General features: G+C 40.1%; 2 protein-coding genes across 3 annotated transcripts in view; one reads left to right on the top strand and one right to left on the bottom strand.

The window, feature by feature from the left end:
- Nucleotides 1-1,839: 1,839 nt before the first annotated feature.
- On the top strand, nucleotides 1,840-4,798 carry LOC146484753 (zinc finger MYM-type protein 2-like). Its single transcript, XM_085104410.1, has 2 exons — nucleotides 1,840-2,197; nucleotides 3,589-4,798. Exons 1-2 carry the CDS (start codon nucleotides 1,840-1,842, stop codon nucleotides 4,419-4,421), a joined length of 1,191 nt encoding a protein of 396 aa, XP_084960536.1. The 3' UTR covers nucleotides 4,422-4,798.
- Nucleotides 4,799-4,848: 50 nt separating this feature from the next.
- The window catches only part of LOC146484748 (uncharacterized), a 198,647-nt gene continuing 190,316 nt past the window's right edge, over nucleotides 4,849-13,179 (bottom strand). Inside the window, exon 13 of one of the 2 annotated variants that reach the window (XR_014863547.1) lies at nucleotides 4,849-4,910. Coding sequence is in view for 1 of the 2 variants with exons in the window: in XM_085104406.1 (XP_084960532.1) it covers nucleotides 5,128-5,731 (604 nt within the window). In the remaining variant the exon portion in view is untranslated. Of the gene's footprint in view, nucleotides 5,732-13,179 lie in introns of both variants that reach the window. The other variant, XM_085104406.1, reaches the window with a different exon arrangement.

The following is a 13,179-nucleotide window of genomic DNA, read 5'->3' as shown; positions in this document are numbered from 1 at the left end:
TTCCATATATTGTTTTACCGGCGTGACGTGGACGATGCATTTTGCCTTTTTCGCTCGGAGCATGACGCCAACCTATTCTTTAATTTTATCAACAATCGGCACCATAGCATTTATTTTATGATGGAGAAGGAAATTAACCACGTGCTCCTTTTTCTCGATGTGCTGCCCACATTTCCCTGTCACCACCAAGACCTTCACGAGTGTGCCAACCAATTTTTTGAGTTTTACACTTCTTTGTTACAAGCTCGGGCTGGTCAAAACTCTCATTGACAGGATTTTTAAGATGAACAACACATGGTTGGCCGGGTTTCCACAATGACATTCAATTTTTTTTTGATACATCAGTGTTGACAGTTTTTGTTGCATTTTTAGTAATTTTAGAAGACTTAAGTTTCAATTTTTCCGGCGTAGCATGCCCAAGAACCCCCTTGTTGTCTCACGCTAACGCGTTTGCCTTAGTCTCCCCACCCCCCCCCCCCCCCCCACTCCAAAAACAGCTCCGCTGGCCTTGTAATAAGGTCATGATTGCCAAATGGCGGACATCTTGGATCCGTCATCTGGGATTTCTGGATTTTTCCAAGACTTCAGGAAATTAATTTCTGAAATATTCCCAAAGTTTCAGGGTGTTTGCTCAAACATTTTAAAAAAGTTATTCGGGTTTAAAATTCGCCGCCGGCACAATAAGCCTCCAACCGGTCTCGACAGGTGTTAAATAATAAAACAATTATCCACCTCAATCTCGCAGAATATCCCCTGCCGGTTGCGATATTCTGCGCGATTTCGCAGGATAATTGCCCTCTGTCTCGACCAATTATCATTTAGTTGTTTTGCCCTCTATTAGAGCATATTTTTCCCACAATGAAGCTTTTAATTAATTATCTTTGAAATCAGCGTAGCTATCGTTAATATTAGATTCCAGAATCACTTGCTAAGTGCTAGTTTTTTATCTGCATAGTCATCAACGGCGCAAGAATATCTCTGTATTGTTAAGTACTGTCCTTAAGAAACCCTTGTTTCTCGCTACTTCAAGGAATGCGCAGATTGTACGCGCAGTAGAAAAACGAGTCACTGAAGTCGAATCACGACGGTAACTCTTAGAGGCACTATAAAATACTTGGAGTGCACTAAATTTGAGATTTCCGTCTTCAGAGGTCTTCTCTGAAGTAGGGAATAATCCCAAAGTAAAGTAATGGGATTTCGAGCTAACGCACGCATAAAACATGTGTGTTGCAGCCTAGATAGACCTGCTCAAAAGCTTATTACAAAGAAAAACGTACTGAAGCGCACGTAGTAGATCTTATTCGTGAAAGTTTAGCCTCACTTACTAGCAGCGTTAGAATGTGTAAAATTCAATGGAATTTTTACTGTAAAATGTGGTTAGTAGGACTAATTAATATTTAATATATTCTCAGCTCCGACTATTGCATTTCAAGCACTCTAATTGGCTCAAAAACTCCGACTATGAGCCATTAGTCGGAGTTTTACCTAATATGGAAAATAGTGCTCCAAGTTTAAAACTTTTCCGCACGAAGTTTTTAACTTCAGCTCTCCATAATGACCGATACTGGCAGGTTTCAGGAGCTGTCTCCTACTAAACTCCAAGAGATACTAGACAATGCTGTTCCAGAAAAAACGAAGAAAGCCACAAAGTTCGGCATGAACATATTTAATGGTACGTATCTGGGCGTTTTACTCAAAAACTAGCAACAACTGTTACGTTAATTGTCGATATTTTGATAATTTTATAACTGCGTAACAACGACAAAAATTCTCACCTTGTTATTTACAGAATGACTGTCAAGTCCTGTTGCCACTTAATTTTCGAAACGAATTGAAGACATGTCCAAAGAGGAGCTAAATGAATGCCTTAAATGTTTCTACACCTCCGCAAGGAAGAAAGACGACACGTATTACAAAAACACATCCATGAAGTCCATTCAAGCCGCCATAGATCGCTTTCTTCGCTCGCCACCAAACAACAAGCCTTTTTCTATCATCTCCGACGCTGTGTTTACCGAAGCCAATAAAATTTTGGATGCCTTTGTAAAGTATCTCAGAAAGACGGGTAAAATAGCTGGAATTGTCCACAAGAAAGCAGTGTCAAAAGATCAAATCCAGAGGCTCTTTGAAAGCGGCGAACTTGGGCCGGCCGACAGTCAAAATCCAGCCCAACTGCAGAGAACGGCATGGTTTTACCCTTTTCTTCGGACGACGAGGAAGAGAAAATCAGCGGCAGTTGAACCCTGGAATGCTCTCCCTAAGAACAACGCCACAAGGTGTCGAGTATTTTGAGTTAAACAGACGACAGCCTGGTTCACTGCTCTTACGTGCTTACCATGTTCAACTTTTTGGACGCTATCAAAAAACAATTATTTTGCAACCTGCTTAAAGTTTTCCATAACGTAAATTAAGCTTCGAAAACCACTGCACCACCACAAAATGCTGTCCTTCGAAAGTTCATTGGCGCCTGGAATGTAAATTAACCACGACAAACCTTTTTGCAAATTATGATAAATAAATAAATACATAAATAAGTTAATCAATTAATTAATTAATTAATTAATAGCACTTACACTTGGTTACCATAACGATACTCTTTAAATATTGAACTCCATTGGTGAAAACATTGTGCTACAGTCAGAACCCATCGACGAGAGATCAACGCACCAGCACATCGCAACAGAAGTTCACCTGGAAGATGAAAAAGCGTGAATGAAGAAGTCAATTTTCATGGCATTAGGAGAGTAAAACAACAGCTACTAAATATTCATTCATGGTTGCTCAGTTCATACAGTCCAACGCATCGGCATTATGGTTGAGGAGAACAAATCTACATACCCCCTTGAACTCCCAACATAACAAAACAATTGTTCAAGATAGCGGGGGCCAAAAGAAACGGGGAATTAAGTAAAAGTAAATTACATATGAATGGGTAAGTTCTCCGTTGAAATTCAGTGTTAAGTTGCAGCGTAAAGATCGCAACAAGTTTCTGTAACAAAACCCAAGTTCATTTTGTAAAACGAGGAAAGTTTGTTTGGTGCAGATCAACTGTTTATGTGAGCAGTGAATTAGCACCTTTTCAACAGTTCGAGACAGCCGTCTTTAGCAGCCAATTTTTCAAGTTAGCAGTTATTCCGAGATAACCGAGTTCGAGATAAGGGAGTCCTTACCGATGAAAACATTGTTGCATGTTTTAAGTGACCTGATGAGCACACGATTCGTACTATATATTACAAGTCAATATCTATCTGTATAATAACATTAATCCTGTTAAAGCCCCCTCATAGTATTTTCGCACTAAGTATTTTTAAAAAAGCTAAGAACACATGCATGATTTTTCTGTCTTGTTCTTGTTAAGCAAGCAAAAGATGTGCTAAGATCCTTGCTCTTAAGAACTTTCTTTTCACAACTGATCAAGTTACGTTTATTGCTATAGTGATTTTCGATTCATTAAAAAGGCATGGGGTCATTAGAAAATAAAGAAAGGTCATTTTAGTAAGGTATTTTTTTTTTACCGTTGTCGTGGAGTTTATATATACCAACCTGCCAAGGCCACCATCCAGCCCAACTGCAGAGAACGGCATGGTTTTACTCTTTTCTTTGGACGACGAGGAAGAGAAAATCAGCGGCAGTTGAACCCTGGAATGCTCTCCCTAAGAACAACGCCACAAGGTGTCGAGTATTTTGAGTTAAACAGACGACAGCCTGGTTCACTGCTCAGCACAAAAAATCATCAAGGCGGCCTTGGAGACTCTGAGCACGAATCCGACGCGAAGATCTTTGCCGTTGCTGGTTCTCAGAGGTGCCCAGTGAAAACAATCAAGAACTACCTAGATCACCTGAACCCGAGTTCCGACGCTCTTTTCCAAAAACCAAGAGACGGCCAAAGTCAGAAATTCAGTCCAGCAGATGACAAAATCTGGTATTGCAACTCGCCGGTTGGCTCGAACACGCTGGACAGCATGTTGAAAAATATGAGCAGGCGAGCTGGCATTGAGCCCCATCTAACCAACCACTGCCTCAGGGCGACAGCAGTTACAGTTCTGTCTGACCACAACTGTGAAACCAGACAAATAAAATCTGTTACGGGACACAGATCAGACCAGGTGGTCGAATCGTACAATGATCGCCCATCCATAGAACAGCAGAAGAAGATGTCACACGTTCTCAGTGATTTTGTCTCAGCCGGAGCCTCTGAAGCTTCCCCATGCACTGGTTTCTCTGCAGCTGAGAAAGAAAACGAATGCCATGGCCAGCAAGAACGGCAACCTCAAAGTGAAGGGACAGTTTTAGTCCAAAATCAGTTCGTAAATACCGAGGTTTGGCAAAGCGAGCGAAGAAGCTTTCCGCAGGTTTTCTTCAACTGCAATGTCCAAGTTCACAACTATTACGGAGGCAGAGAATCAGGAAAATCTTCCTGAACTTTGAACACTATTTAACCACTTGAAAGCTTCCGAAGCCGTCTTTTTTCCTTGCATTTCAAGGGAACGGTTGAATATTTCAAGGTTGATTTTCGTTAACAGTTGACCACAGTTTGTCGTTTGTGTAGCTGTCAAATTTCATTCAGCTCATCCAGTGATGTAATAATCAGGTGATCACGGCGCGCATGTGACCGGAAATTGTTTGCTCTTTTGACCGCTTTGTAAAATTGTTGAAATAAAAATCGGCGGCAAAAACCCGATTTGAGAATATACTAAAACAATTATTCCATTCGACCTTGTTGGATATGAAATGATCATAACCAACTCGCGCGTTAGTTATAACTTCATATCCAACGCGGTCTCATGGGATAATTGTTAAATATAGAAAAGATCAATAAATCGGCCGTCATTTATACAGAAGGCTAGGTCTATTTTTTCTTCTTTATTTTTAACTTTACAGCAATCAAATTACCTCGTGGCAACATGCACCTATATTTTATTAACGCGAAATAAAAACAAGAGAATAAAAATAACTCACGCTTTCTTAAAGATAGAAATTAATTTTTAACCTATTCATTCTTTTCTTTGACAATTTAGAAGTCTACTGTATTATTAACTGAGTCAATCAACTTTTGTTTGAGAGAGTGGCATCATTGACGACACACAATTAAATTGGTTCCATTGATCATGTTCCGTCTTCTGGGTGTCAGTTTTCATCCATTGTATTTTTGATCCAATCAATAAATGGATACAACCTTGTGTAGTATGCAAATTTATTTCTTTGTGCGCACCCCTCTCTCCAGCTGACCAAACCAGTAGCAACCCATCGGTAGCCATCTTCTCTTTTCCCTTCGCGGACAAAAGCTCCTCCACTGTCCCCAAAACAGGTGTCATTTCCTCCTTTTCCATTTCCGGCACAGAAAGATGTGGAGTTGACAGGAAACCGTGTTCTGTTTGAACAGAGTGGGTTGCTTTGAATAGTAAAAGCGGAGTGCTTCAGGACCGTGGAAAACCGATCAGCATTTGGTAATGTTTGTACTGTTTTCAAAGGTTTTGTTGCTCCCCACCCAGCTACAAAGCCGTATTTTCCAGGTATTGCCAAATCGCCTTCTTCTTTTTTTGGTAAGCATACGCTTCGTACAAACGGGCCAAGTTCCACTGGCTGTATGAGCTTAATGGGAGCTATTTCATTCTCGAGTAAATGATGGTTGTGGTTTGGATGAAGATAGATCCTCTCTGGAATATATTCCTGTTCCGATATCTCAGTCCTTTTTAAGGTGTGGTCCCCTGCTCTTACCTGGTATAGATATCTGAGGAAAATGAAACAAGAACAAATGAAATCCAGATGACTAGAAGTCGATGATTTTGACAATGCATGGCATAATGACTGAACGAATGGATGGACATAAACTGGATAGGTACGGACTTCATTGTGGTACGTAGACCCTAACTTCCCAAACATCGTATGTCGCAGCTCGAGATTAACGGCGATCGTTACACAGGGGCTTGAATGAACTGCTTACAGCAGTCAACATATTTTTGGAAAACTGATAAAGGAGAAAGCGTTATGTCACTTTCCTTTCTGGCAGATACCAGCCGATCCGACGCGACGAAACGTTGGATTATTCCTCTTGAAGTGAAACTTTTCGCCCACTTAACGTTGAAAAACGAACGAAACAATCAACAATGGAAGAAAAGGACTGGTTATTCTCCAAAGAGAATTCATGTGATTTTCTTGACAAAACTTTGCTGGTCTCGTCCCATTTTGCTTCATTTAGGAAAATTTGATTCTCAGCTAAAACAGTCAATTGAAACAAAGCTAAACTAGCTGGTGACCATCATTAATCAATTGAAAAAATTCAAAGCCAGAAAAGAGGCTTAATACTGAAATTCACTAAGATATTAATTTGCATGCTATAAATTACAGAACCAATACATTAATTGCGGAACTCCGCTCTTGGGATTGGCTAAATGTATAGAAATTATTAAAGCCCGCACACGGCTTGCGAATTCAAATGCAGGTGGTCGTGATTGAGTTATGATCCTAAGATATAGCCTGCATCTCATTAGCAATAAAATTGGCTTTAAATTGCCATGAGCATTACGTAGAATCAGCTTGGAAACAGGGCCTGCCTGGTGTTAAATGATAGCTGAGAATTCGCCAAAATATTTAGAGCTACTGACCGTAAATATCAAAAATTCCACGTCAGAGAGGAAATTTCAGATTTCATTTTATTTCACCTAAATGTTCCCTTTGGTGAACTATTTTCCAAAATCGCAATTAAAAGTTCCACCTCTCTTTCCTTTTCCTAAAAATTAGAAAAGTTGAATTTACCGCTACAGACCCAATTCCACTTTTACTTGATAAATTGGCTCAAAAATCAAAAGTGTTCGTTCAAAAAACCTACCCCTATCCAAAAAACAAACTTGAAAATTTGATCCTCGCGTTACATGGGAGAATTCTTTCCGCTTGCGAGGACATGTCGGTTTGTTTACGCAAGATTTACGCAGTTGTCACGTCTCATGAATGAAAATAGAAAGAAAACGGACAACTTAAGCTTTCCTAAAAGAAAAAATTTATTCAGTTAAGTTATTGCTCTAAGAAGCAAAGGCGTACAATTTTTAATCCGAGACGATAAACGCGCAAGTGATTTGAAGGAACTGCAAGTCCATTTTGAAGTGAATTTCTCGAACCGTATGCAAGGTTTTCAAAAATTTCGCAAAAAAACTGTTAAGAATACGAAGAAGCGGTCAATTAGAAAAGTATTTAAGTACAAATTCACAATCAAACCTGTAATTTCTTGTGAATTGAATTCCCACAAGTACTCGAACATTACCAAGAAAGTTCGTGGCTTACAATCAGTAAATAATGATCTGAAATGTCCGCTTGCTGATCATCGGCTGGATAAAACAACAATATGTCCTTGAAGCACAATTTCTTCGCCGTTAATTATCGGATTTCCGCTTTTGAAACTATCGAGTATTCCTTAGCAGTTTTTCTTTCAGTTTATCGTTTCAAAAAGGTGTCTTTTCCCTCTGAGAAGGCGAAATTGGCGCCTGAAAATTAATAGTTTTGCGAAACACGATGTCACGGGCCTTGTTCTCTTTTTTCCTTTCCTTTAGGTTTTTATCGGGAGTTAAAAACAATCCCAAAGAAAAAGTGGGAAGAGCTTTCTCATCAGCTGGTTTCCTTGTTACCATCTGTAGTTAAACGTTTTGCTGAAGATTTCTCCCGTTTTTGAATGCAAAATGGAGAAAGTCACTCACCGAGTTCTCGAGGCATTTGTTTGCTGACGTGATCGGTGTGCACAATAGGGATATGAAGCACGCTCGCGCAATTAAATTTGATTGCACGAATTTACTAGCTATGTTACTAGTTATAGTTGACACTACAGCTGCTCCCCGCTGTGAAAAAGCTTTAAAAAGTTGGAAAACTGTGCGAAAGAGTTGTCTCAATGGTTTTTGCATTGTTGTAAAGTAGGACAACTTTTAGCTGGACGGATTCTACGGAAAAAACTTGATATCTTTTGTTAGCAAAAGACATGATCAGCCACCTCTCTGCACGCGTAGGGATTTTTCATTTACTGCTACTGCCTGTTATTGTGACGTCACAATCATTACCCACTAAATACTTACGGGCGTTCTGTAATGAAACGTCATCATTACCCAGCAATTCCATGCGGGCGTTCAGTGATGAAACGTCATCATTACCCAACGATTCCATGCGGCCCCTGTTTGAGCAAATCGAGATTTTATCTAGTATACAAACTGTATATCCTGACTGTAAGCACATTCTGTATATATACGCGCAACCTTCAATGATGGCCTCCTCGGGTCTGCGGGGCAATAAAGGTCATTGTCTTTAAAAACAATGAAGCGCATACATAACTAGTAATAGTTGACACTATAGCTGCCCCCGCTGTGAAAAAGCTTGAAAACGTTAGAAAACTGTGCGAAAGAGTTGTCTTAATGGTTTTCGCATTGTTGTAAAGTAGTTGTTTAAAAGTGATTAGGGTTTTTTTTAGATGATGCGGTTGAGGATCTGTGGTCATTGATCTGGACTACTCAGATTATTGTGCATCAAAGGATGCGGCGATACCACTTTGAGCAATGATCCACATACCAGCACAAAGTTTTTCTCGTCGTATTAGTAATGTTACTTAGCACAAGCCAAGTAAACGTAAACTGTTTGAAAGCCCTGTGAAAGACGAAGGTAACGTAAGTAGCTTGAAGTCGCTTGACGTGTGACAGAAGCCAAAACACGCGTAGGGATTTTTCATTTACTGCTACACCATGTCATTGTGACGTCACAATCATTACCCTCTAAATACTTGCGGGTGTTCTGAAATGAAACGTCATCATTACCCAACGATTCCATGCCGCCCCTGTTTGAGCAAATCGAGATTTTATCTGGTATACAAACTGTATATTCTGACTGTAAGTACATTCTGTATATATACGCACAACCTTCAATGATGGCCTCCTCGGGCCTGCGGGGGCAATAAAGGTCATTGTCTTTAAAAACAATGAAGCGCATACATAATTAATACATCAGCATGCATAATTATTGTATGGGGCTGTGCGGAAATTTTTCCAAATATCCTTGCAGTTAATACGCAACTTAAGGTGACTCGACCCAGTTATTTTTTGGCGGTACCACCCTACTTTGAAGCTCTCTGGTATCCCCACCTTTGCTTTTATCGTATGTTTAACACACAGAATGGATAACATATAGATCAATCTACAATATAGCAAAAAAATTTCGGCGATCGGGGTAAATGTCACGTGGTTATAGTGCCACGCCCCTTTTAGGTCTGAGTCGAAATTCTGCTGCTGCCGGCTTTTTTTCGTGAGAATCTCTCGGCTACACATAGTGCGCATTAGTACCTTGCGCTGAACAAAGTTTCAATAAAATCGCAAAGACCCAATTCGAGAAATTTAGCGCTTTCCAAATTTAGGTCATAATTTATGTAAAACTGGTAAGCAAACTTTACACGATTATATCTAATAAACTATGAGATTTATTCCTTTATTTTGGGGATCTTTATAACAGATGGGTCCTTGCAAATCAGCAAAAAGCTTTAGGGCCTTGTAAATGTGTGCGATTTCGAGCAATGCAAACATATAGAAATTATAGTTTTAGCTACTTGTTGACGCTTGTCAGCGTTTCAGAGTCCTTCTCACAAAAAAAGCATTTTCTTAAAAATTCGTAGTTTTTTTTCTTTCAAATTTTTTCAGGGCCACAATTGATTGACTAACTACCTGGATTCCGAATTCCATGGTCACTGAAAAACTGTGACATTATCTTCTATAAGCCCAAACTTGAGTGAACATTGAAGATTTTTTTAGCGTTTTGGCTGAGATTGTGCTTTGGGAGTTTTCTATTGTTTCGAGTCTGTCATGATACAGCATTCTTGTTAAGCACGCGTTCAATGTCCAATGAGTGCATTCGGAAGTCAGACAAGCGTGGTCATTGCACGCGTGCTGAACAAGAATGCTGTATCATGACAGACTCGAAACAATAGAAAACTCCCAAAGCACAATCTCAGCCAAAACGCTAAAAATCTTCAATGTTACTCAAGTTTGGGCTTATAGAAGATAATGTCACAGTTTTTCAATGACCATGAAATTCGGAATCCTGGTAGTTAGTTAATCAATTGTAGCCCTAAAAAAATTTGAAGGAAAAAAAACTACGAATTTTTAAGAAAATGCTTTTTTTGTGAGGAGGACTCTGAAACGTTGACAAGCGTCAACAAATAGCTAAAACTATAATTTGTATATGTTTGCATTGCTCGAAATCGGGCGCATTTACAAGACCCTAAAGCTTTCTGCTGACGTGCAAGGGTCCACCTGTTATAAAGATCCCCAAAATAAAGGAATAAATCTCATAGTTTATTAGATATAATCGTTTAAAGTTTGCTTATCATTTTTACATAAATTATGACCTAAATTTGGAGAGCGCTAAATTTCTCGAATTGGGTCTTTGCGATTTTGTTGAAACTTTGTTCAGCGCAAGGCACTAATGCGCACTATGTGTAGCCGAGAGATTCACACGAAAAAAAGTCGGCAACAGCAGAATTTCAACTCAGACCTCAAAGGGGCGTGGCACTATAACCACGTGACATTTACTCTGATCGCCAAAATTTTTTTGCTATATTGTAGATTGATCTATATGTTATACGTTCTATGTGTTAGACTTACGATAAAAGTAAAGGTGGGGATACCAGAGAGCTTCAAAGTAGGGTGGTACCACCAAAAAATAACTGGGTCGAGTCACCTTAAGCAGTTGCGAAAACAAAGCCTGAAATAAAAAAAAAAAAAATGAGGCTTGAATGGGATTTGAACCCATGCGATGCCAGTGCAGTGCTCTACCATGAGCTATCAAGCCAACTGGGAGCTGGTCATTTTTTGAGTTCGTGATATACCCCTGAAAGATGAATAAATCAATGTAAATATATAAAACATATATGAAAGATCAAAAATAGGAGAAAGATCCTCGCAGTTAGTAGGCAACTTAAGCAGTTGCGAAAAGAAAGCCTGAAAAAAATTCAGGCTTGAACAGGTTTCGAACCCATGACCTCTGCGATACCGATGCAGTGCTCAACCGCAACTGCTTAAGTTCCGTACTAACTGCGAGCATCTTTCTCCTATTTTTAACTTTCATCCGCAGTTCAAATATATGTTTCATATATTAACATTCATTTATTCATTTTTGAGGGGTATATTACAAACTCACAATATGACCAGCTCCCAGTTGGCTTGATAGCTCAGTTGGAAGAGCACTGCACCGGCATCGCAAAGGTCATGGGTTCGAAACCTCTTCAAGCCTGAATTTTTTCAGGCTTTCTTTTCGCAACTGCTTAAGTTGCCTACTAACGGCGAGGATCTTTCTCCTATTTTGATCTTTCATCCGCAGTTTAAAATATATTTCATATATTTACATTCATTTATTCATTTTTTAGGGGTATATTACGAACTCACAATATGACCAGCTCCCAGTTGGCTTGATAGCTCAGTTGGTAGAGCACTGCACCGGTATCGCAGAGGTCATGGGTTCAAATCCCTTGCAAGCCTGAATTTTTTTCAGGCTTTCTTTTCGCAACTTTAAAGTTGCGTACTAACTGCGAGGATCTTTCTCCTATTTGATCTACTTCTCAATGTTTGGATATCTGATGAAACACTCTTCCTCGTGTTTGATATACTTCAAAGTGGATTGGAGCTACTTGTTGCTAAACCGATACGGAAACTGATACCAGCGCGAATTATCGCCCAGTACTTCAAGATCTGTGACGAAACCGAGTTCAAGCCTGCCAGTGATAGAACTCTGTTAAGAATCCTCGAAGTCTGTCCAGCTTCTACAATAAAAAGTCTTTAGGGTCTGGATGATTAAACTGCAGATGGATCTGAGGCATTCGAAAATTAAGAAGAAGTTATCGACAAGCTCTATGATGCAGGGATGTCCGACTTTGAGGCGAAAGTTATCCGTTCAATGACTTTGTCCTGCAACCATTACTTTGAGCAAGATTACAGTACACATGTCGTGCATGATTCAACAAACCGGCGATAGTCTGTCCGTCCGTGGAATCAATTGGCATGTTACAGCAGCGATCAGGAAAACTGAGCAATCAATTCTGACAGTGGAAGTCTTTGTCCACATTTTGAACAACTGCCTCCAAAACCAGTTGACGGTCGCCTCCATTAATCAGGACACTTTGTCAACGATTAAAAAATTGTATCCAATGCTAAGCGGGGCGTACATAAGATCTGACATTGCCGGGAGTTATCATGAAGGCTATCTTCTGAATAGACCTCCCAGCGTGGGAAGCAACAGTGGCATTAAAGTCATCGGCTATGACTTCAGTGAGGCTCAACATGGGAAAGATATATGTGACTGTAAAACAACAACAATGACGCAGCGTGCAAGACGCTATGTGGCAGAGACATAGACCGACATTCTCACAGCGTTTGATCTGAAGAGAGCCTTGGAAAGTAACGGCGAAGTAAAAGGGATGTAGAGTGAGTGTTGTAGAAATGCCAAAAGATTGCAGCCAGGTTGACACAAACATCAGTCAAATGCACAATATTTGTTACAAAGACGATGGAATACGTTATTGGAAGGCGTATGGTGTTGGCAAAGGAGAATGGTTGGAAAATGACCCTACACTACCACTCAACATTCCAAAACTGAACGTACTGGAGGCTTTTTCAAGTGAATGTCTGAACACCGGCGTAATGGCAGCGATTTCCAAATGCAGTGATGAGAATGGTGACGTAACTGTGGAAAAACGTGAAGGACGGGTGTCATTTGACTGCCCTATTGATGGGTGTATTTGCACTTATGAATCCCACGCAGAGCTTGAAAAACATCTTGACATCGGCAATCACGTTCGTCGTTTGCACAGCGAGTCGCAATTTGACCACATCAAGCGCCAGAACTGTCAAAGCCACTTTTCAGTACGAATTCTAAAAGCACGTGTGATAGGCAAAGTGTTAGCAAGGCCACCATGGAATGGGCGTTAAAGAAGCAGAAGTCTTCCTTGCGGTTTCCTGAAAAGGTCAAAACTTATCTTAATGATAGATTCCTTATTGGCAAGGAAACAGGCAACAAGGCATCACCAACGTAAGTTGCGCGTGAAATGCGCCGAGACAGATGATGAGGAACAGATGGAGGAACACGAAGACGACATTTCAAGATAGAAGAAAGCGGTATTCAGCAATCTGCAGCTTAAGCATCCAATCACGTACAAGTCCTACAACT

The sequence above is a fragment of the Pavona decussata genome, unplaced genomic scaffold, assembly GCF_977016875.1.
Source record: "Pavona decussata unplaced genomic scaffold, jaPavDecu1.1 SCAFFOLD_30, whole genome shotgun sequence".
Classification (NCBI taxonomy): Eukaryota; Metazoa; Cnidaria; class Anthozoa; order Scleractinia; family Agariciidae; genus Pavona; species Pavona decussata.
The sequence above is the reverse complement of the archived record's forward strand: the minus strand, read 5'-3'. Positions and strand labels throughout refer to the sequence as shown.

Coding starts and splice junctions, on each gene's coding strand:
- LOC146484753 (XM_085104410.1), top strand. CDS start 1,840: ATGTCCAAAGAGGAGCTAAATGAATGCCTTAAATGTTTCTACACCTCC. Junction 2,198..3,588: donor GAGAACGGCATGGTTTTACC/CTTTTCTTCGGA, acceptor AACGGCATGGTT/TTACTCTTTTCTTTGGACGA.